The sequence below is a fragment of the Nannospalax galili genome, unplaced genomic scaffold (assembly GCF_000622305.1).
Source record: "Nannospalax galili isolate Female #2095 unplaced genomic scaffold, S.galili_v1.0 scaffold206, whole genome shotgun sequence".
Classification (NCBI taxonomy): domain Eukaryota; kingdom Metazoa; phylum Chordata; class Mammalia; order Rodentia; family Spalacidae; genus Nannospalax; species Nannospalax galili.
This window is the reverse complement of record NW_008358101.1, coordinates 6,806,902-6,831,631: the sequence shown is the minus strand read 5'-3', so window position 1 is coordinate 6,831,631 and position 24,730 is coordinate 6,806,902. Positions and strand designations below refer to the sequence as shown.

The 24,730-nt window shown below is 44.5% G+C and overlaps 1 protein-coding gene across 1 annotated transcript in view; it reads left to right on the top strand.

Moving 5' to 3' along the window:
* Positions 1 to 593: 593 nt before the first annotated feature.
* The window catches only part of B3gat2 (beta-1,3-glucuronyltransferase 2), a 95,074-nt gene continuing 70,937 nt past the window's right edge, over positions 594 to 24,730 (top strand). The window contains exon 1 of the mRNA XM_008856287.2: positions 594 to 1,263. Coding sequence (XP_008854509.1) covers positions 670 to 1,263 — 594 coding nt within the window. The 5' untranslated portion in view covers positions 594 to 669. The remainder of the gene's footprint in view (positions 1,264 to 24,730) is intronic.

Below are 24,730 nucleotides of genomic sequence, written 5' to 3'. Positions count from 1 at the left end.
TGTCTTCGCACAGGAGGACTGGGAGGACGCTGGAGTCTGCAGCGCCCCCGCCCCTTGGCTTTTTCTTTCTTTCCCTGCTTTGGGATCTTGCTGTCGGGAGCCGGGAGAGGTTCTGAGAGAAGAAAAGAGCGAGAGGGGCCGGAGCGCAGCTTTCTGTAGCGCGAACAGGGCTAGGACGCAGCATCCTCGGCGACCACTCCGTATCGCAGCATCCCTGGCTGACATGTGATGAAGGAGAGCCCCCAGCATCAGCCGCCTTCGAAGGGGTCCCCGAGGACGCCAGGAGAGCCCGCAGCGACTCCGGACAGGAGCGCAGAGGCACATTAGGCTGCGAGGTCCAGGCTCGGGAGGGAGCGCAGAGGGCATCGCCGCCTTGCCCGCACTCTAGGCAACTCTGGGGCCAGCAAAGTGTGGCTGGACTGAATCCAGATTCCCGTCGACTTCACCCAGCGTGCCGGACAGCCCCTGCCCGCCGACCTGCACCGCCTGGAGTTCTCGCTTGCCCCGCATCTGCGCGGATCTCCCACGCTCGGGTCTGCTCAACACACGCGGTTGATGGAGAGGGCGCCCGCAGCTCCCTGAGTGCAGTGGCCGCCGCCGTCCAAGCTGTGCACCGGGTGCCCCCGACTCCCGCTGGGGGGGTGTCTAAGACCCTGGGGAGCGCGCACCATGAAGTCCGTGCTGTGCAGCCGCTTCTTCATCCTCCTCCCCTGGATCCTGATCGTCATCATCATGCTCGACGTGGACCCACGCAGGCCTGCTCCCCCCATCACTTCGCGCCCCTATTTTTCTCCCCACACACTGGGCTGCGGGGGCTCCCGCGTCCCGCTCCGCCGGAGCAGCCCGGTGCGCGACAACCTGGAGAAGCGCAACGAGTCCCGGGTGCAGTCGCAGCCCCAGCCGCCGCTGCCCACCATCTATGCCATCACGCCCACCTACAGCCGGCCGGTGCAGAAAGCCGAGCTGACCCGCCTGGCCAACACGTTCCGCCAGGTGGCGCAGCTGCACTGGATCCTGGTGGAGGATCGCGCCACGCGCAGCGATCTAGTGAGCAGCTTTCTGGAGCGGGCCGGGCTGCCCAACACGCACCTGCACGTGCCCACGCCGCGGCGCTATAAGAGGCCGTGGCTGCCGCGTGCCACCGAGCAGCGCAACGCCGGCCTGGCCTGGCTGCGCCAGAGGCATCAGCACCAGCGTGCCCAGCCCGGCGTGCTCTTCTTCGCGGACGACGACAACACCTACAGTCTGGAGCTCTTCCAGGAGGTAGCATCCCTGGCCACGCTGGGACACAGGGGAGGTGGGGCTCCTCCGAGGGCCGGCGGAGCTGGGCACACATCCCCCCCTGCGTTTCAGATACACCTTTGAGTTTTCAGTTCTCCGGAGCTCAGTGTGGAGCGGCCCCTTCCTGACAGTTCCCAGCTTGGCCTGGTTGGCTGGCATGGGTGGAGAAGGGGGACCGGGAGGTGGTGAGTAGGACAGGTGTGACCCAAGTGGGGGAAAAACTCTGCCCTGAAATTTGCTGTCCCGTCCCAAATTGGGCTCAGAAAAGAGCACCCGTGGTTTGTAGGTACCTGGCTCTGGCAGGCTTGATGTATTTGGAGGTTTTCAGCACCTACAGGTGATTCTGAGTGGAGAAACGTGTAGGAGGAAGGTAACCAAAACTGAGCCCAGAGACACACTTCCTCTGGTACAGTCAATCCCCTAGTGTGAAATGGTCATTAGTGTAAACAGTGACTTCTGTGAGGTGTGCCTCTGTGTGTGTGTGTGTGTGTGCGTGTGTAGAGGGGTCTTCTCTCCATCTCTTCCGAGCACTCCACAAAAGGGAGCTCTCTGCCCCAGAAATTGCCCCCCTTTCGAGAAAAAAAAGTCTTTAGCAAATGAATCAGGATTGTGACATTATTTAAGCCTTCTGGCTGTCGAAAACATCATCCGGCCTACCTGACCCCTTTTCTGGAGCTTTCTCTGAGGCTTCTCTGACTTGGAGAGTTTGTTAGGCTGCACTTGCTTGGAGGCCATTGTTTCCTGATATTCTCTAAGATTACCAGTGCATACCCGCGGCCCCCTGCTGCTGAAAGGAGCTGTGTTCCCCAGAAGGCCACAGGCACCTGGGTTAGAACAGGTGGCTGGCAGGTGTTGAGGTTGATGTGGTGATGATGGGCGGTAAAAGAGACTGAATTTAGAGGGGTTTTATCAGTTTTCTTCCAAGCACAGAGTTACTGTTGAGCAAAGTCTTCATTTCTTTGACCTGTGGAACTGTTGTCTATCTCCACTTGGTATTTCTTGACATCCTACCTGCAAAGATTCCTCCAGCTCCTCCTCTCCTCCGGTAAAATTGGACATTCAGAAAATACTCTCTGAGTAGGACACTGAATTCATAAAATCCATGTCTAGTGATCAATACCCTAATTGGCTCCCATCCCACACTTTTGTCCTAATCTCAGTTTTGCTTTCTTAACCTCAGGGTGGCTCTGTACCTTGCCTGTTTAAATTTTCTCTGTGTGATTTTCAAAATCTATTTTTAAAAAGTTTATCAGCACCTTCAGCTCTACCCTTTCTTTTATGAATAAAAGGCACAGTAATTGTCCTCCATTTCCTCATTTCATGGGACTTGCTTTTCATGTTTCCCCAGAGAAATAAGCTTGGTAATATACAGCATACCCTTAATATAGCCACCACTAGAGTTACCAACTGATTGTTTTAAAACTAGGTTTTTAAAGAAGTTGAGCTGTTCTATTGCACTTTCCTTGAAGTGTTGTGTTCTTTCAGTGTTTGTTTATTTTAAAACCAGGTCATCTTTCTTGCCCAACTTGGAAGTTGGTTTCCATATGAAAAGGTGTGGTCTTGTTTAAGAAAAATGATGCATGTTGTTGTTAACATTTGAGGGCACTAAATTGGGACGGGGGGGCAGGGGACTGCATTTATCCCAGTGTTCAGTCTGTTGGCATGCTGTGTTAGATGAGTCGAAAAGTTGGCACATACAGGCAGTGAAACAATTCAGATACAGGCTCCCTTTGATGCTTTTGGGTGAAAGGAGGGTTTGTTGGTAGAGGATATTAAGGAGCAGGAAAAAAAACAGTGTTTCTTTCCCCCACTGGTTTGTGAAGGGAGTTTGTGGCACAATAAAAAGAAGAGAAAGGAAAAATAGCATTGACAAGAGAAAATTATGGACAGAAACCATGTAAAACTTTTCATACAGATGGAATGATAAAGTAATCAAAAGTTTTAAGAACATGTGTGACTTTATGGAGAGGCACCAGCTATAAAAAACACACAACAGAGTTGTGGGTTTTTTGTTTTTTGTTTTTTGTTTTGTTTTTTTGTTTTTTTTTTTTTTTTGTTTTTTTGAAACGTCTTTTTGAGACAGGGTCTCCCTGTAGCCCCAGCTGTCCTGGAACACACTATGTAGACCAGGCTGGCCTTGAACTCACAGAGATCCGCCTGCCTGTGCCTCCCAAGTGCTGGGATTAAAGGCGTGCAGCACCACGCCCGGCAACAGATTCGTTTTTAAGGGAAACATTTGGGACACTCTATCTCCTGGATATTACACGAAGACATCAGTCACATGACTAGTATGTTTCCCCACCAGTGTCCCTTTCTCTTCCCAGCTGTAATGTTTCTGCACAGATTAGGCTTCCCTTCATTAATCTGTGATGCACATTTTGCTTTCCTCGTTGCAGCCTTTTTTCCTTGCATGGCAAACATCAGTGAGCTTGATTAGTGGAGTTTATGCATCCTCAGTCTCGTGTGTTTTCCAGAATTTGAAGTTTATTTTCCTTTAAACCCTTAGTTTTGTTGATGGGGTGGCTCACCTTACACCTGCTCTGGAATTAATGAGTCTGTGTGTGGTACAGTCTAGACACTGTTTCCTTGGAGAAAAGAGAGCCCCATAAAACACCCAAGCACTGCAGCTCCTTCTGGGAAGGTGGGGATCAGGGAGGCTGCAGAGTTGAGGCGGTTATCTCAGCCCTTTATATTGTACAGGTACACAAATTTGTTTTTAAGTAATTCACAGTACCTAAGGAAAGAATGTCCTGAGTCAGGTTTCATCTTTTATTCATAGTGCTTCCAATTTCCACAGTTGATGTTAAAATAGATAAGATAAAAGGAGAAAAGTGAACCAGGTACAAATTAGCTCCCTAAGTATTGGCTGCAAATGAAGGAAAGTGAAGGATGAAAGGTCTCCAAATTAAATTAAAGACGCAACAGGCAATCTGCGTTCAATTATCCCTCCCTGATAACTGGAATAGAGCTTTTTTTATTTTTTCCCCTCCCATACATCTAATTTTCAGCTTCCCTTTTCAACCAAGCTATGCTGCCAGAAAAGAAATATTTGCACTGAACAATCCTATGTGAACAGCCAGATCCTTTTGCAAATGAAGCTGTGAGTCATAGACTCAAAAGCTGTCCACCCAGAAAGAGGTGGTAGGGTTTTTGTAGGTCTCAAATACCAACTATTCCAGTCTTCTGTGGGCATTGCTGGGTTTTACACAATGGATCACTGGTAATCCTGCCTGTCTGACCATCCTATTGATCGAGCTCTCTGACAAAGTTTATTTGCAAAGGATCTAAGCTGTTTTAATAAAAGCCACAAGTACAGATAAATGTGAATTTATATCTAGTCATATTTTCAATACCACTATCGATCAAGATTTCTGTTCACTACAAAACCTTCAAAGTGTTCTCAAGTTTAAAGTGAATGGTTTTCAGCTGAAGTTTGTTTCACCTTTTGAAATCAATTGAATAGAAAGGTTAAAAAATAACACTTTTCAAAAAAGCACTTTTCAAGCAAGAAACAAAAGCCTTTAAAATTTTTTAATGAGGTAAGACTGGAAGAGAGGCCAACTGGGACATTCAAGGGTCATATGAGTCAGTTAATGAGACTGTGTGGAAGACAGTTGTGGAAAGCAGTGAGGAGAAGAGTGTAGAGGCCTCAAGATTTCTTGTTGCAGTTGTTACCTTGTTACACTGTTAACAGATGCAGGTTACACTGTTACAAATGTAGCTAGGCAGATGAAGCAGTTGCCATTTAATTGTCTTGACCCTTTTCTGGAGCATTTGTATGCATACCAGAACTACAACCCCAAGGACATTTGGGTTTAAATGCTTAGCAGCTCCCCCCCCAATAGTCACAACCTGAATCCTCAGAGATTTATCTTTTAACGAGACCTAGTTGCCTAGCTTACAGCAAGTCTTCTTAAAGAAACCTAGATGCTTATTTTAGGTATAGCCTAGAAAGTCTACCTAAAAATTCCCCTTCATCTTATTTCTTTCCTTGTGAAACCTTGTTAATAGTCGTAGGTCTGATCAAATGTAATTTTTTAACATGACTGTAAAACTATAGTCAATATTCTAAATGTTACATCTATAGATTTTATCTCTGGATGTATATTACTTAAGTTATGGTTCATTTTTTATAGTTTTCCTCAGAGACCAGTGGGTTTCATTTGGATTTTGATATTTTAATGGACCAGAAATAACAATTTGGGTTTAAAAGACATTCCACCTGCTTCATCCCATTGTCTTTTCCCATCACTCTTCCCTCAACCTACTTTTCTCTGAGGATTCTCTCATGAATAGGCATGAAGACGTGCCCAGAGTATTGTTTGGTGTGATGAATGTGCATCTTTGAAACATTTAGGCTGTTGTTTTCTGCTGCTTGGAAACCATAGTAGGTGGTTCCATTTTCTTCTGCCTTTTCACTTGCCTCTAAATTACAAGCTGGTAAATTTTCTCTTGTGTGAACAGTAATAGAATAGTAATTGCTTTTAAGGCATGCTGCAAAAGCAAAATACAATGAAGTTGACGGTCTTATTTACTATCTCAGGTGATTCAAGGGGCGTGTGTGTGTGTGTGTGTGTGTGTGTGTGTGTGTGACAGGATTCAACCATGTTAAGATACATCTATTTAAGCCTTTTGGACTCTGGAATATTTGTACATGCTGTTAATATAGCACATTATTGTATGTTTGATTCACAGGACTATTGAAGCATGAAATTTAGGTTTGCATGGTTCTCAAATCTCTCCTAAAACATAAGTGAAAATTTACATTGGCCCATAGAATACATTTCCAACATTCAGAAATAAAATTATAATTTGTTTTTATTCATGTCTGCTAATTTTTATGCAATTTTAAGTAAGTGTCAAAAATACTTTATAAGTATAAGCAAAATACAATTGAGATCAGTTAAGCACTTCAGAAATCTTAGAGATTTCTAAAAAGAACTTTGACATTTCTTTATTGGAAGGGCGCATGCATGTGGAGGTCAGAGGATAACTTTCAGGAGTCAGTTCTTTCCTTCCACCATGTGGGTTCAAGGGAATCAAACCGAGGTCATCAAATTTGTGGCAAGCACCTTTACCCACTGAGCTCTCTTGCCTATATTAGCTCAGGTTCACCATACCATTTGAGATAGATACCAGTACACACACACACACACACACACACACACACACACACACCATGTAGATATGGACATAGTTTTTTGGTGAGTACAGGGAATTTAAACTAGTGCATCTTGACAATGGTATAGTATTTTCCACCAGTTGATATAAACAGTATTCTCCTTTTTTACAGAAGCACCAGAAGTAGCTTGGAAAGGTCATATAACTGGCATGTGCAGAGGTGGGGAAGTGTGATTCCAAATGCTCTGGTCTAGCACCTACACCACTGGCTGCCCAAGAAGCTCTCATGCAACATGCAAAATCAGATAACATTCACAGCTGAATTTTCTCTACTAACAGAAATCTTTTATCATTTAGCCAACGAATCCTTAGCCCTCACTATACCATCTCACTAGGAAAGTGTTTGATGAGCAGGTGTCTCCTGAGGTTCATGCTCTCTCCTGCACTTGACCTCAGATATTCCTTTTTGGCTACATCATCAACCTTTCAATTTTGTCTTTTGGGCCATGTGAGGATTGGATTCACAGCTTTATTCATGCAAGCCAAGTGTTTCACCCCTGAGCTATACCTCCAGTTCTTTTTTTCTTTCTTTCATTCTTTCTTTTCTCTTTTTTTTGTTAAATTATGTTATTAAAATATGTTAAATATTTTAAATTACCAGGCATGGCAGCACACGCCTGTAGTACCAGCACTTGGGAGGCAGAGGCAGGCGGATCTCTGTGAGTTCAAGGCCAGCCTGGTCTACATAGTGAGTTCCAGGACATCTGGGGCTGGCTACAGGGAGACTCTGTCTCAAAAAGACAAAAAAAAAATTTTTTAATTGACGTAAAGTATTGATGTCTTCGTATGTATATACTTTTTTTGGAAAGACAATAGCAAGCCAAGCTAATTAATGCTTGTCATCTCACCTTTTCTGCAGTGAGACTGTTTAATATGTACTCTGCCATTTTAATCTATATAATGGGGGCTGTGGAGATGGCTCAGCAGTTAAGAGCATTGGCTGCTCTTGCAGAGGACCCAGGTTTTGTTCAGCACCCACATGGCAGCTAATAACTGTCCATAACTCCAGTTCCAGGAAATCTGATGCCCTCTTCTGGCCTCTGAGGGCATTGTGCACATGGCTACACTTAACATACATGCAGGCAAAACACTCATACACATAAAATAAAAGTAAATAACAATTTCTAAATTTTATATATAATGCATAATTATTGACTGTACTCACCATGTTGTATAGTAGAATTCTTGAATTTCCTCAACTAACTGAAATTTTTTAGTCCTTTATCCAACAAATCCTTCACCCCTACTACTCCCTTCCATATCATTTGGTCTTAGAAAAAAATATCTTCTCCTTCACTATGTCTAACTTATAGACTACTTGATTTTTAGATTGTTTTTTCAAGTCAGATGAAAATTTCTTAGTATATGAACTGTAGTCATAATTTTTTAAATTGGGTGTTCTGTGAATAGTTAAGAATTTCCAAAGCTGGGAAGATGCTCAGTGAGTAAAGTGTTTGCCTTCCAAGCATGAGGACCTAAGTTTGATTCCCACAATCTGAAAAGATTGATGTGATGTGCTTGTAATCCCAGATCCCTGGGGCTCACTGGCCAGCCAGCCTAGCTTACTTGATGAGTTCCAGGCCAGAGAGAGATAATGTCTCAAAAACAAAACAAAGCAAAAGCAAGATGGATGACACCTAAGGAATTACTATGACTTACACATACACACACAAAACACGCTACACACACATGCACACACAGATACAAGAATTTCCAGAAAAACATTAAAGTTTTCTCATTTGGGATGTGTGTATATGTGTGTGTGTGTGTGTGTGTGTGTGTATGCATGCATGATATATATTTGGTATATATGTGTGTGTATAAATACACACACACACACACACACACACACACACACACACACAGCTTGATCTACCAGGCTTCTCTCTTATCAGGATGAACATAAATGTGACTGGAGGAGCTTTTCAGGGTATAGTCTAGAGTGGTAACTGAATTATTTCAGATAGGCATAGTGGTTTCCTGCTGGGACAGGAGAAGAGGTAGGCCTGAGCCTTAGTTATGTGGGTGGCAGGTACCTGCAGCCCGTCAGCTCCCATGGAGGCAGAAACACACAAATGGACTTGTAGGAACCTTCTTTGCACACCAGTTCCTGATGTGGGCTGCTGAGGACTGGATCTCCCAGATTCACCTGCCTGTTCACTTGCTGGTAGAATATTTTTTAACTTTCTTCTGGGATTAGGACTTTGCCTAGATTGAAAGCAGAATTAATAAATCACAGTTGAGTCTTCTTATATGCTTAAAGAAAATAGAACCTTGAAGATGGTTGTGCTGAGGGGTGCAATCATATTCTTATTAAATGTCAGATTGTTTAATTCTTTCCTCCAAATAACAAACTCAGTAGCTTTTTTTGTTGTTTTGCTTTGTTTTGTAATCCAGCTCCTCTGCTGATAGAGAACTTTAAATAGTACATGTGCTACATATGAATTGAAGACTATTGACCATTCAGCTTTAACTGTAGGAATTTCACATGTCTCTCAACTATGGGGACACATTCTGAGTACTGAGCTGGCAGGTGATTCTGTCATTGTGTGAATGTCATAAAGGGTATTAACATGGGTCTAGATGTTATAGATCAACGTGACCTCTGACATGGTAAATATGAAGGTGCTGTTCATCACAATACACTATGTTTTACAGTCTACTTTTCAAGTGAAGTTCACTCTAACATTATAATAAAAAATATAGTAAACCCACAAAACAGTATATAGTCATTTACTAATGTTTTCAAATATGTAGTGCATAGAATTGTATGTTATGTACTGTTACAAAATTAGCTGCATGGCAGGTCATTTACACCAGCATCATTTACACAAATGCACGAGGAATGGGCTGTGCTACACACTCTGGTGGACCTCACTGCAAAACAGGACTTATCAACTCCATTGTACTCTCACAGGGTCTGTGGTTGACCGAAATATTGCTATGTGGTGCCATATTGTGTTTATAAATTATATCTTCATCCGGCAAATGAAAACTGGTTGAAATGCTGATAATTCTCCATTAACTGAGATTTGTTATATAAGGGGGTTAATTATATCTTAACAGTTCAGCATACTTTGAGAGCCTCTATATAACCCTGACCTTAAACATCATCACATTCAGATGATATATGAATATGAGAAATCAGTTTGTCTTTATAATATGAAAAATATGGATTGAATATCTACCATAGGGCTGGGCACTGTGCCCAGATAAAGCAGGAATTACTATAGCTATAAACAGCCTCCTGGCTCTCAGTGATTGTCTAGACTACACATACTCAGTGTGCATTGGGAGACAGGCAGGTGCCCTTAATGGAGCTGTTGCTATGATGAGTGGTTGAAGTGACACTCTATCTGAGAAGTAAAGGGTAAGAGACCTTGGGGTGACAGGATAGGGAAGAAAGAATTGTCCAGAGATGGGGCCATATTTGGGAACCTAAGAAAATATGATATGGACTATTCAGAAACCTGAAAAACTCTTGTGGCCAGAGACAGGATGATAAGAGGTCACATGGAGGATTAGAGACCACGTTTCTGTCTCCTGCCTGTCCAAGTGTGGTTCCTTCCCTTCAGGGCAAGCTGTAGCACCTCTGCCCAAACCTGCCCTGCAAGGAACTCTTCAGTCATCATTACTTGCAAGTAGTACTTAAATCTTGCCCACTAGATTCTTCTTCCTGGATACTGTGCTGTTCTTGTGTAAATATGTAAAGTTGGGATTGTGCGCAGCAGTACAAAGGGCATATGCTTTTCTTTATGATTGTTTTACTTTTGCATCTGGTTTCAGAATGCCCACTAGGAAAATTAACTATAAGAAAGGGAGTAATCATAAAAATATAGAGAATTTGTGGTCATTGCTTTTGTTTTCTAAATTTTATTCATTTTTATTTTATGTATATAAGCATTTTGTCTGTCTGTATATAAGCATATTCATGAGTGCAGTGCCTGCAGGGGTCAGAAGTGGGTGTCAGATCCCTTGAAAGTTGTTGTTAGCAGTTGTTAGCTGTCAAATGGGTGCTGGGACCTGAACCCAGATCCTCTGCAAGAGCAGCCAGTGTTCTTAACCACTGAGCCATCTCTCCAGTCCCTCTTGTTATTACTTTTTTTTTAACATAAGGTTGTAATATATAACCCAATAGGATCTTGATATATAGCCCAGACTGGCCTTCAACTTTGAGTCCTCATGCCTGGTCTCCCAAGTGTTAGGATTGCAGGAGTAAGCCTCTACACCTAGCTGATAGACAAGCATTTGTCTATAGTAAAACAAGAAAGTGGCGATGCACTTTAATGGATTATTTGTCAAACTGAACATTATCTTAAATAATGTGGTATATGGAGTTAGTTTGGCTGCTTCTCCAACTAGAATGCAAGGGTAGGGGCTTTCCTTTGTTTACTTCTTTAACTCCAGTTTTCAGAGTCATGCCAGCATGTAGTAAATGCTCATTAAATATTTATGACTGAATCATAAGACACTTAGAAGCTAAAAGAATTTGCTACAGAAGAAATTTGATACCAGAAAATAGTCCTACACTCAGATAATAGTTTGGAAGTCTGTGTTAAGATTGTATTGAGCCATTTAAATAGTAACTTAAAGATAAATGTGGCCTCTAGTCTTAAGAGGTTTCACGCTAAAAGAAATGAAGGCCCATCAATATTCATGTGTGTAGCAAGGCATCCTTATTAATAGTCATAAAGGTCGTAGGTATATCAAGGCAGCTGGCAACAAGCTGAGTGCTGGGCCTCCCCACATGTGGAAGACTGGGTGTGTGGGGAACTCAGATATTTGAGAGTGAATTGCCCCTGGTTCAAGTCCAGGTTCACCTCTAGGCGGTTGTATCGCATCCATGAGGGCTGCCAGGCTCAGGTGACTGCTGTGACTACAGATCTGTAGACAGGTTGTAAACAACATTCCTTCCTCTGTTCCCTTCCCTGCCGGTTACCGCCCCAGCTGAGGGGTCTCCAGATAACTGACCATGTCAGTCAGATGCTTCTAAGTGCCAACTCCTATATCTGGGCTTCTGGGTACCTGGTGAAAGGAGGGGATAGAAGCATTTGACTTTCACAAATCACTCTGTGCCTAAAGGGAACTGTGTCAGCTGGTGTCTTAATTATACCCTTGGGTGTTGCCAGAGTGAGTAGAGACGCGAGTTCAACAAGGCAAAGGATCCTGGGAGAGAGTGAGATGTGGGGCGTTTGGGTTGAGAGCTGAAGGGTGTTCTCAGCTGCGTTAGGAGGGCTGAGGTGACCCTCACCGTGAGAGCCAGAATGCTGGCTTGCCTAGAATTAGGAAGCTCATCTTCCTTTAGCAGCTGTGTTCCAGCACACAGACCTAGGGCTACTTACCATGACAGACTACTTTCAGCATAAATGAGTGAATCAAAGACACAGTGTCTTACAATGGAAAGGGCAGCTTCATGGGGAGGAAGGGAGTTCTTAAAGCACCTGATTAGAAGCAGTTATTTGATGTTTAAGGTCAATTCCTGGGGTGTGAGGCTAGGAGTGTTCCTCTTTCCAGCCTCTATGGGAGGAGATATTAAGATTCCCAGTGGCCAGCTTTGCCTTGGACCTTTCCCCACCCGGGCCTGGCTGCAGACACTAAGCCTTTTCTCTCCACCCACAGAGCTTACTGGGAAGCAAGACTGGGTAGGAACTTGCTTCTCTTTCATCACTCTGTGCCTAAAGGGAACTGTGTCAGCTGGTGTCTTAATTATACCCTCGGGTGTTGCCAGAGTGAGTAGAGACACACATCCCTTAGGGGCTTATAAACAAAGGCGTTTTACAACTTATCTCCTGCCGAAATGAGGACAATGTAGCTGGGGCCTGCCCATGGGGCTCCTGGGGGCCTTATGGCCTGTGAATGCAGGGGACTGCCCTTCTCTTTTAACCATCCCTGTCCCCTTAGGTCACTCTGGCAAAAATATGGCTATAACCAGGTTTAAGGTCCTCAAAGTTTTCTGTTTACAATAACTCCTGAAAGAAATTTGTAAGATTATATAACCTCTGGGGTATTTTTAAATTGACATCTCATATTATTTCATTTCTTGTTGAATTTTTGTGCACTTCATACAATGTATTGATCATATTTAGACCCCCTTTCCTATCTGCACCTTCCCCTTACTACCCCTCCCAGCCCAATTTCATGTACTCTTTTATATATATAAAAGCCTATACACCAGGCGTGATGGTGCACGCCTTTAATCACAGCACACTCAGAAGGCAGAGGCAGGTGGATTTCTGTGAGTTCAAGGCCAGCCTGGTCTACATGGTGCGTTCCAGGCTAGCTGGGGCTACAATGAGACCCTGTCTTAAAAAGTACCAAAAAACAATAACAACAACAACAAAAAAGCCTGTCTAGTCAAATTTGTATCCTGAAATGCCCTTTGGAGTGGGTCCATCTACTGGAGTCTGGTTAACCTATCCAGCATCACATTCTTAAAGAAAACCAACTCTCCCTCTCCCAGAAACTATCAGCTGCCAGTAGTTTCTCAGCTAGGGTTGGGGCTTCTGGCCCACTTCCCCATGTATGTACTGGGATTTTTTTTTTTTTGACATCTAAATTTTAAAAATCATTTAAAATAGTTGTAAAGCATGTGATTTCCAGTATAGTATATTGACATTTGTGAGTGAAAATTGCATTTAGCCACTCCAGTCTTTAGTGCTGTAACAGTGTGATACCCAAACATTTATTTAGTAACCATAGTTTTAAAACAATTTGGAATTATTTTTTCATGGAGGTAAGAATGGAACTTGGTGTTTTGTACATGTTAGGCCACTGAGCTATATTCCCTGCCCCAAATCTGGAAATTTTATGTATCTTTTCTTTTTGTTTTCTCCTTCTGAATTTTATCATAGCATAGTATTCTGGCATTTAAGGCCATTAATTGAGACCTTCAAGCACGTTTGTAATGATAAAATACTAGTGGAATTCAAAGTGTTACCAAGTTACATGTATCCCAGGCTGATCTTGAAGGCCAAACTATGTAACCAAGGATGAGCTTGAACTCCTGATCTGCCTGCCTCTACTTCCCAAATGCTAGGATTATAGGTGTGTGCCAACAGGCCTGGCTGAAGAATTTAGATTTTTTAAAATCTCATGACTGTCAGCCTCTGCCTGAAAAGCTCTTTGGGACCGACTTACTGACTTAACAGTTAGTAGTGGTAAAGGAAGCAACTGGAATGCTGCAGGGTTGGCAATAACTGCTAGTCATAAAGCTTGCTTTATTTGAAGTAGTTTCTCGGTAGTATATATGGAACATTTTTGGTTGTTAATTATATGTTTTGTATTCATTGGTGAATATTTGAGATCACTAGAAAGTACTAGCAATGAGTATAAATTGTTTTTTTATAAATTTTTGCATTTTTTATTGAATTTTGTGCATTTCATCTTAATTATATTTAGGTCCCCCTCCCCTTATCTGCACCCCCATAGCAACCCTGTGACCCAGATGTTTCTCTGACCCTGTGATGATGAGCGATGGTCTGGCCTCCTTCCCATGCTCTGCAAAGGAGTCACTCCCCTTCTCTCTTCCAGCCAATCCATTGACCTCAGCTGCTTACAGGGGAGGGGCTAAGGGTATAAAATCTGGGAAAACCACGAGGCTGGCCTCTCGCCATTTGTGAGGCTGTTAGGAACCACAGGATTTAAGTTTGGGTGTGGACTTTCAAACACAACCATGAAGAGGGGGGGCGCTCACCCTTCTGTAAGTAAACCTGCACCCCAAGCTCAGTTAGCAAGTCCAATAAACTTAAGATTCTTCAAACTGAAGTTTGGAGAATTCTTTTCTCAGGTTGTCATAAGGACCATGGGAGGAGGGGATCAGATGCCATGTGCACCTCTCAGCAGTGAATTTGATTCACAATTTGCATAGTTGGCAGAATAAAATAAAACTGAGAAGAGTATTGACGATGTCCCTGATATGGGGAAAGAGACCAACAACCGAAGTAAAGTGGGGTGAGGAGAACATGTGGGCCAAGGAAATGTTAACCTGGTGGGCCATTCCCATAGGCTTGGTTGGGGTGGCTGCAGTGGCATGGTTAATTCAGTGGACAGTGTATGGGGTGGCATGCATGCTTGACCGGTGGGGGCCACCACATGAGTATGGAGATGCCTTGAAAACAGCAGAAGTAGAAGGTCTGGAACAGGTTCTGCAAGCTTTGGGAGTAGCACACCAGGGACAGAATGTCAACAAGTAGCTGCAGAGGCTGCTTGGCTGCTGCTATTTCCCTTCTGTCCCAAGCAGAGGCCTTAGCCAGAAGGGAAACTGAAGGTGTTAGAAAGGAATTAAAGTGGTAGAGGGATATGAGGCTGGCCTCTTCAGTACTGGCCTCTGACCTTGCTGGTAAATTAGATAAGAGAGAAGAGGAGATGAAGGTGTTCACATGCCATTTTTTACATCTAGGAGGTCAAAAGGGAAAAAAAATCCCAGATCAGAATGATAATAAAAGGCCCATCCTGGGATCCTAAAACCTGGAACCTCTAGGAAGAGTCAGGTAGTAAGGAAGAAGGAAGTGACCTAGAGATAGTGGGAAGTGCTCCTCGGATTTGACTTTTAATTCAAAGAAAGGGAAAAATCCATGGTCCAACATGCTGATGGAGGTCTTAACAATAGCCTGGTGCAGGAGACCAGGTAATCAGAGAATACTCAACACAAGTGCTATTAGATCTGGGAAAAACATTTAAACAAGCTATCAAGGAGCCTTTGGCCACCTGGCTTGTGAAGCTATGGGACATGGGGGCAGATGGGATCATTTTAAGTTCTACAGAAACAGAGAAGTTAAGCAACATAACCACTCATCCCTCTTTGAGACAAAGACTTCACAATTTAAGGCAATATGAGGGAAATCAGTCCATGATGGATTGGTTCATATGAGCCATTAGGGACACGTGAGTATCTCCAGCTCAGATTCCCATGAATATTAGGAACTGGAAAACCATTGAGGAAGGACAGGCTCTGTTGAGGGAACTGGGTATGAGGGAAACTGTATATGATGCCCAGTTCACTGGTCCAGACAGGACTGCTTTTCCAGAAGACTTAAGAAAGAAACTGATTCAGCAAGGTCCACGAGCCTGGTATGGAGTTTTGGTGCCAGTACTAAGCCCTATGGTTTGGTGTGACCTGTATGAGGCGCTGGTGGATTTAAATGATTTAGACCAACATGTAAACAGGGGTCAAAAGGTGCTAAAGCAAGTAAACACAAGGGAAAAGGGCCAGAACTCGGCAAAGGGGCCCCTCCATGTTTCCCAAGCATGGATGTGGATGGATCTTCACAGAGCAGGAGTTTCTAGGGACAAAATTGATGGGCAACCAAACACTATGCTGGTGAGCCTATGGAGGGCTTTAAGACCTGACCAGCAATTCACCACAGAAGTAAGAGAAACTGGGGACCGGGAGGTACTGGTAACTCCAACACCTACCCCCCCACTCCAGAGGAAGGCAGCCTCATTGGATGGGAACCACCCCAGCCACTGCTTTGAAGGGGTGACCAAGGTTGACCACAGGTGAGGGCCACACTGGGTGACTGGAGGCCACATGTCGAATTGAGGATTTATTGGTGCCCCACTAATGTAAAAACACATGGGCCCTAGTGGATACTGGGGCACAGTGTACATTAGTTAACAGCAATCTGCAAAACATCAGGGACAGTGGATAGCAGGGGATGGGGATGGGGATAAAACTATACAAGTAAAGCAGACTAGACTCATTCTGGGAGTGGGCAATTAATCCCCCCCCCCGGAATATAAGGTGTGTATCTCTCCCCTGTGAGAGAACATTTTAGGAGTGGATGCCCTACTGGCATCCTACAGAATGGCTCCTGGAGAATGATTGTAGATTACCTGGAGTTAAATAAGGTGGTGCCTCCCATTCATGCAGCAATGCCCAACATTGCACTGCTAACTGACCAGCTGGTGCAGGAAATTGGGTCCTTCCATTCTGCAGTGGACCTTGTGAATGCATTCTTTAGTATTCCCCTAGCTGCTGAATCCCAAGATCAATTTGTATTCATGTGGAATGGATGACAACGGACTTTCAGAATACTTCCCCAAGGTTACCTCCATAGCCCTACAGTTTGTCACAGGATGGTAGCCCAGGACCTGACCCTATTACTCTGCCCTCCTTCTGTAAGGAGGTTCCACTACATAGATGACACAATGCTAACTTCTGAGTGCCTTACAGATTTGGAAGCTCATTTGGAGAACATGCAAGTGCACCTGAAGGAGCGAGGATGGGAAATCAACCCACACAAGGTACAGGGGCCTGGTACAGTGGTAAAATTCTTAGGAGTTTTATGGTCAGGCAGAATGCTCATGATAACCAGTGCAGCGGTTGGAAAAAATCTTACAGCAACTCATACTAATAAATGCTAAGCAATTACAGGTATTTTGGGGACTTCTAGGGTATTGTCAAATTTTTAGACCTCACCTTGCTCAGGTCACCTGTCCCCTGTATAATAGAGGTGCTACATGGGATTGGGATGTAAAGGCCCAAGAGGCTTTTGAGCAGGCCAAGGTACTGGCTGGGCAAGCTAAGCAGCTGTGTGCCCCAATACCTTGGTGTCCCTTCCTCTTGGAAGTCACCAGGAGCCCTGAGAGTTGTGGGTGGGGCTTGTGGCAACAACAACCTGAACAGATGGTCCAAATTGGGTTCTTGTCCCAATCATGGAGGGGCAGAGTCCCGGTACACAGCTCTGGAATAGCAGCTGCTAGCTGTGTACAAAGCATTGCTATGGGTGGATACCATTATGGGCCCCACCCCCATTACTGTAAAAACAGCGTATCCCATGAAAGGATGGGGGAAGGCCTGTTAGCCAAGCCCCTGTCAGGGGTGGCACAAAACCAAACGCTACAAAGATGGCATGCATATTTGCAACAGCAAGGGGTGGTGTCAGCAAGCCTATCACTAATGCCATGCAGGCAATACTAGGACTGGCGTCATTTCAAGACACAGAGCCTCTCCCTCCACCTCCTATAGTTGCCCCTCCAGCAAGACCTGAGTCCTAGAAGGGGCTCCCCCAATTCTGGCTGATGCCTGGTATACCGATGGCACTATCAGGGGTGCCAGACAAGAATGGGTAGCAGTGGAAATACAGATGAACACTGAAACTATATGGTTAGAGAGGGGAGAAGGAGAAAGCAGTCAATGGGCTGAATTGAGAGCTGTATAGATAGTAATAACAAGGGAGCCTTGGCCAGTAATAATTTGTACTGACAGTTGAGCTGTGTTCAAGGACTTACCCTTATGGATGGATGGGTTTTATGGATGGCTCAGCGGAAGAAAGAAAACTGGCAGGTGATGGGAAGGCCACTATGAGGACAACAAATGTGGAAGGACATATATAATAAAATGCAGGAGGAGCTAGTGCCCCTGGTAGTTTACCATGTGGTCATCCACCACCTGGTGAGTCCCCCCCTGGGGATCGGGAAGCTGATGCCCTTACCAAGGTGAAAGCTATCTGCCCTAAGTTTCCCCTAGAAGCAGCTCACTGGATTCATATTAAGTCTGGCTGCAGGGGAGCCAACATGGGAGGGAGAATAGCCAAAGCCACCAGCATTCTGGTAAAGTATGCTGACATCCAACAAGCTGTCCAGACCTGTGAGGTGTGTGCCTGGTTACGGCCCTAGAAGATGGAGGCCATAATGGGACATGCGCATAAGTCAGCTTTCCCTGTGAGAGACTGGTGAGTAGATTATATAGGGCCCCTGCCAGTCAGTGAGGGGTGTAAGTATGCTCTCACTTGTGTGGATGCTGCCACGGGCCTTACATAGGCCTTTCCTTGCAAGAGAGACAGGCAAAGCTACTATTAAGGGACTTACCAACTCAGTGTCATGGATGGGTGCCCAAGGTGAATTGATAGTGACAGACTCACTCATTTCACAGGTACAGATGTGCAACCTTGGGCTGAGAATAATAAAATTCAATGATATTTCCACCTTCCATACAATCCAACAGAAGCAGGGTTAATTGAAAGAAAAAACAAGTTGCTAAAGGAACAGTTAGAAGCCTTAACCACAGAAGGAACCCTACAGAGGTTGAAAAAGGCCCTCCCAGGAGGCATACAGTTGCTAAATGAGTCTCTAGTACCAGGGGTGGGTTGCCTCCATATGAGCAGTTGGACAAAGCAGTCCCAGAGGTCCCCAAAACTATAAAGGCAATTGCCAATAATGTTGATTGTACACCTGAAGTGGACGGTAAGACCCTATTGCTGAAGACACCACATGATATGAGTGTGGGAGAGGGAGAAATCAACCTTGGACTAAGCTGAAAACTCCCTGCCACTGGATAGGTGACTTTCATAGTGCCAAAAGGCACTATGCAGTTGTCTGGGGGAGAATTGTCCCCTATTATCCTGTTCAACGAGGGACCCTGCATGCTGCACTATCAACATGAGAAGGAAGATGTTCCAGCTGGTGCAATAGTGGCTTGTCTAGTACAACCAGCTAATTTTCAATTGGACCTAATGCCTGCTCCTAGGGATGGGACACACATTTGGTGTTGTAGACCAGGCCATTCCCCTGTGGCAGGAGTGGAGAAGCCACTGCAATTGTGTTGTTAGATACACCTACTAAAATAGCATCTAAGCATTTATGTTTTCACCCATAAGCTACTATAAGTTACTGTATACATGTTCTTGCTGTTTATGCTTTTATAGTAAATGGAATGCCACTACATTGAGCCATCAGCCCATGACAAACATGATACAGATACCTGAAGAGTCCAGTGCCCTACCACAATGGGAAAAAGGTCGCCCCCACCCCCTCCAAGGCTCAGGGAAATTTGCAGAAGAGGCAGGCGGAAAGTTTTGTAAAGGCCAGAGGAAAGGGTGGAGTGTGACTTGGATGTTCCTCTGACCCTGCAATGATCAGCCTCCTTCCCATGCTCTGCAAAGGAGTCACTCCCCTTATCCTTCCAGCCAATCGGTTGACCTTAGCTGCTTGCAGGGGAGGGACTAAGGGTATAAAAGCTGGGAAAACCATGACCGTTCTCTCGCCATTTTTTGAGGCTGTCGGGAACCACAGGATTTAGGTTTGGGTGTGGACTTTTGAACACAGCCATGAATGGGGGGGGAGCTCTCTTCTGAAAGTAAACCCACACCCCATGCTCAGTTAGCAAGTCCAATAAACTCATTAAGATTCTTCAAACTGGGGTTTGGAGAATTCTTTTCTCAGGTTGTCGTAAGGACATGGGAGGAGGGGATCAGGTGCCACATGCGCCTCCCAGCAGTGTATTTGACTCACAAATCCCCACAAGATTTCACACACTCTGTCATATATGTTAAGGCCTATTGAGTCAAGTTTGTGTACTCAGATGTCCTTTGGTGTGAGTTCATTCACTGGAGCCTGATCAACCTATCTAGCATCACCCCCTTAAAGAATACCAACATCTCTATGTAATTTGGGAGTATAAACTATAGATGCACTGAAGGGGTACCCCAATTGCCTCACCCTGTGTCCCTATTCAGCATGAAAGAAGCCAGAGGGGTCTGCATCCTGATACCCCATCAGCAATTTGGATAATCTCTTCAGAGGATGGTGTGATAAGAATGGGAGGTAGGACTTGGCTAGGCAGTTAGCGTAAAAAGATCCCAAAGAAAAGGTAGCCAGTTTCTTGGCTAAAAGTCAAAATGTTCTTGGGCCTCTTAGCAACATACTCTGTTCCAAAGGCCAAAACTGTCAAAACTATCTGGGAGCTCTTATCTAATCCCTAAAAGATTTTAGGGTTACCTCTTTGTGGGGAAAATGTTAGAGTAGCAGAAAGCCCCTTAAAAAAAAGTTCACAAAGTTGTCAGGAAAAAGTGATGGGGAGATATGGGAGGAGTTGGAGGGGAGGGAGTAGGTGTAGATTTGATCAAAACACCTTATAGTCAAGTATGAAATTCTCAGTAATTTCTTTAAAGTTAAAAAAAAAAGAATGCCAACCAACTCTTCCCTCACTCAGCAGTGATTGGTTGCCAATAGTTTTTGATTTAGTTATTTTTAGTTCTATGAGCATTTTGCCTGCATATAAGTAGACTTATGTCATGTAATGCCCAGAGAGGCCAGAAGAGGGCCTTGGATATCCTGGAACAGTAGTTACAGATGGTTGTTAGCCACCATGTGGGTACTGGGAACCAAACTTAGGTCCTCTGCAAGATCAATCGATGCTCTTAACTTCTGAGCCATCTCTCCAACCCCAAATTATGTTTAAGTCAGAAGCAGTTACATGAAAAAAAAATCCTCATGTTTCTGAATTCCTAACCAAAAATCACATGGTGACTCCTCAACAGTGATGTATTGATGATTAAGGCCTCTTCAATTATGTTGAATAAATAATTAGAAAACTCTTGTCTCCCTAAAGGATTTATTGCCACTCATTAGAGACATCGACTTTCTTGATAAAGACATTTCTAATTACCTTTGTTTGGTGCCCTAGAGGTTTTGCCACATATCATTACATTTAGTCCAACTCAGAATGGGTAAGGAATAGGTCCTTGAGGGAAGTGGGAAGCTCTGAGAGGGCAGAACATGCCCTAATTCAGTGGATCAGCCTGAGGAAAGAGGCATGCCGAGGTCCAGCAGTTTACTCCCTTCCTCATACTGTATTGTTCATGAAGAGTCTTCATACACACTCAGGGACTTCACCCTGGTCCCTAAAACTTGAGGGGCGGGCAGAAGGACAGTGAATTAGGATGTATATGTGGCTTTCAGGCCTGACTGAGCCAGACATCCCCACTCCCACAACCTCAGGGGAACTAACAGGTGTATGTGCATGTATATATGTATGCATGCATGCATGTATTGTAGCTATATGCTAGGTCCCATCCTACACAGGCAGTGTTCATGCTGCTGTTTCATGGTGTCTCTGAGGCAGGATAAGGGGTTGGTAAAGTCCTAACATTCAGCCTCCTCACAGTGCCGAGAGAGGGGTGCAGTGTGTTTGTAAGAATTCAATGAAGCTTGGCATGTGGAAGCTGGATAAACATGGTAGCTTTCTACCTATTGGACCTTCTTCTAGAAATCAGTGACCCCAGGAGCAATGGAGAGGCTTGATCTAGTTTGCTTCTCTATTGCTGTGATAAAACACTGACCAAAACCAATCTGGGGAGGAGAGGGTTTATTTGGCTTACAGCAAGTCCATCATCAAGGGAAGCTAACAAAGAACTCAGGGCTGGACACTGGAGGTAGGAATTGGAGCACATAGCAAGCATGGAGGAATGCTGCTTACTGGCTTACTTCCCTGGCCCCTGCTCCACCTGCTTTCTTATACAACCCAGGACTACCTGCCTGGAGTGGCACCACCCACAGTGGGCTGAGCCCTCCTACATCACTCAACAATAAAGACAAAATGTCCACAGGCCAGGCTGATAGAGGAAATTCCCCAACTGAGGTTCCCTCTTCCCAAGTGTGTCAAGTTGACACCTGAAGCTATCTGGCACAAGGCTCCAGCAGGCAAGATGTCACAGAACCATATTATTAGCTATACCAGTCCACACCATCTTGGTGGCCTCGAGGTGCTGCTCTGTGGGCAAAGGAAGTGAGAGTTGGTTGGGTCCATCTGTGGCCCTGTTGTTCTAGATAAACTTAGCATTGCGGGATGGAAATGCCAGTGTCATTTTTAAAGGTCAGATGAAGGTTTGGGGATATTTTGGTAACTCTAAAAAGTTACTTGGCTGCATCTGCTCACACTGTGAGAGTGCTCAAGAAGGCTCTGTGGTCCCAGGGGCTGTATTCTTGCCCTGCTCAGAACCTGTGTGGCACAAGCCATCAGAGCTTGGGTTTGAGGCATTTCTCTGGATATTTTCTTTCTTTAATGAAAATCTCTTATTTCCGTCGTTATATGTAGCTCTTTCCCTACTGCTATCCCTTGTTGTACAAAATGACAGCACAGGTTTTGTGGTTTTCACCTCTTCTGGTCTTGCTTTCTTGTTTTTCCTCTTTGTTTTAGTATTTAAGAAGTGAAAACATTAATAGGCTGTGTTAATGTCTGTTTCTAACACTGCATGATTGCATTATCTGGATAGTGGGGTTTCTAACTTAGATATATGTATATGGGAGTGAATGTGTGCAGAGCCAAAGAGAGTAGAAAGGGGACCCTGAGAGGAGAGATTCTTTAAGGGAGAGGAGTTGTAAAACACATGGAAGGAGAGTACTGGGGTGGAAAGGAGGGAAGCAGGGTGATGGGGAGGGGAAGGGATTGGGGAAGCCAACCCAAACTAATGATACATGAGAAAGCCATAAGGAAATCTGTCTTGGAAAGCTGATCAAAAACTCCACCACCCCCACCTTGGGCACCAGATCAAAAAAATTTTTTTTTCTGTCTTTTGAGACAGGGTCTCCCTGTGGCCCCAGCTGTCCTGGAACTCACTATGTAGACCAGGCTGGTCTCGAGCTCACAAAGATCCACCTGCCTCTGCCTCCCAAGAGCTGGAATTAAAGGCATGTGCCACCATGCCTGGCTCAGATCAAAATCTTTTAAATAAGAAAAGTCTGAACAGAGATACAGAGTGAGAGGTAGAGCTGCACCCAGAAACTATAGGTTATGAAGTGAAAATACCAATGCCAGACATGGAATGCCCCCTATGAGCTATTGATCTGAGAGGTCATTAAGAACCTCCTGCAACAATAAAAGCTACTGCCACTGCTGTTGACTGCCCACCAGAATTAGATGGTAAGACCCTATTGCTGAAGACACCACATGGCTTGGTCATAGGACATAGAGAAATCAAGCTGGACTGGGACTGGTGTCAGAATGTGCTATGCAGGTTGTTAGGGGAGACTTATCAATGGTCTTATGTAACTGAGGATCCTTCTATGCATAATACCAATCAGCCAGGCTAGATGACCCTACTGGTACAGCACTACAAGTCTGTTAACTAGGAAACCAGTCACTTTCTAATTGGCTGTGATGCCCAACCCACAGGAGGGAGTTCACAGCTGGAACTGTAAACCTGGCCAAAGGCCTATGACTAAGAAGGTCATAGGCCCCAGAGGAGAAGTTCTGCTGCTGTTTTGTTAAGTGAACCTGCGGTGCCCCTCACATTGCCTTCTCAATAGCTATGTGTATGCCCATAAATCAGACTGCTGTCAGCTTTGGTCAGAGAAGCTTCTTTTTGCTGTGGGCAGCAGTGAGTGCAAAGGTTAAATACTGAGTACTGAGAATAAGTGATTGTTGAATGCTCAGCCACAAATGGGTCATGTGTATCACCTGTCCCCCACAAGGCTCAGGGAATATCATGGAAGATAGGATAGAGAGAATGTAAGAACTGGCAGAGGGAAGAAGTGAGGTGTAGAATGCTGTCTTCAGGCCATGGCATGGCTGTTGTAGTCTTGAACTCACAGCAGCTGTGATTACCTGCACAAGATCTGCCTAAGATTGGGCCTGTCAACATATTGTCATACAAAGGAAAGGCGCTTATGGTGCCCTACCCCTCCCTGTGGGTTTAAATGCAGTTAACATCTGATAGGGGAGAGAGAAATTTTTTTCAGTGGTGTAGCCATTTTTCAGGTGCCTACACTCCTGTAAACAAACTCCCACTCATGATCCTGTAAACAATCTAATGAAACTCACTGGGTCACAGAAAAGAAGCAGAGCTAGTTAGGAAGAGGAAAAGGAACTAGTGGGACTGGAAGGGAGACAAGAGAAGGTAATGAGGGTATGATCAAAATAATCAAAATGCACATATATAGATGGCTCAGTGGTTTAAGAGCACTGGCTGCTCTTGTAGAGGACCAGGATTTGGTTCCCAGCACCCACAAAGCAGTTAACTACCATCTATAATTCCAGTTCCAGGGAATCTGATTCCCTCTTCTGGCTTCTACATGAATACATGTAGTGCACTTACATACATGCAGGCAAAACATACATATAATAAATTAAATAATTTTAAAATGCATTTACTTGATTCTTCAAAATCCAGTGACATTCAAAGGCTAATGTTTGTTATGTAGCCTTTAGCTATGCATATGGACTCTTAAGAAATTATATCGGCCCCTTTAATCTTTGGTTATACTTTCCTTTTGGCTGTTTAAGGCCATACAGTTGGTCCAGATAAACCGATTTATTTTTACTCTTAAGGTCGTTTGAGGATCTGTTCCTCAGGGGTCACCTGGGCTTGGGAGGAGTCCCTGGCTCCTTTCTTTTATCAGTTCCGCCTATGTGAAGATAAGTCAAAGGTCCTGCTCAACTATGGTTGGCTTTGCTTGGAAGCATGAAGGAAATGATTCCTCTGTGTTGACCCTCCTCTTTATAGACTGGACACTGGTTCAAGTCCATCTGGTGGGGTCTCCTCATCCT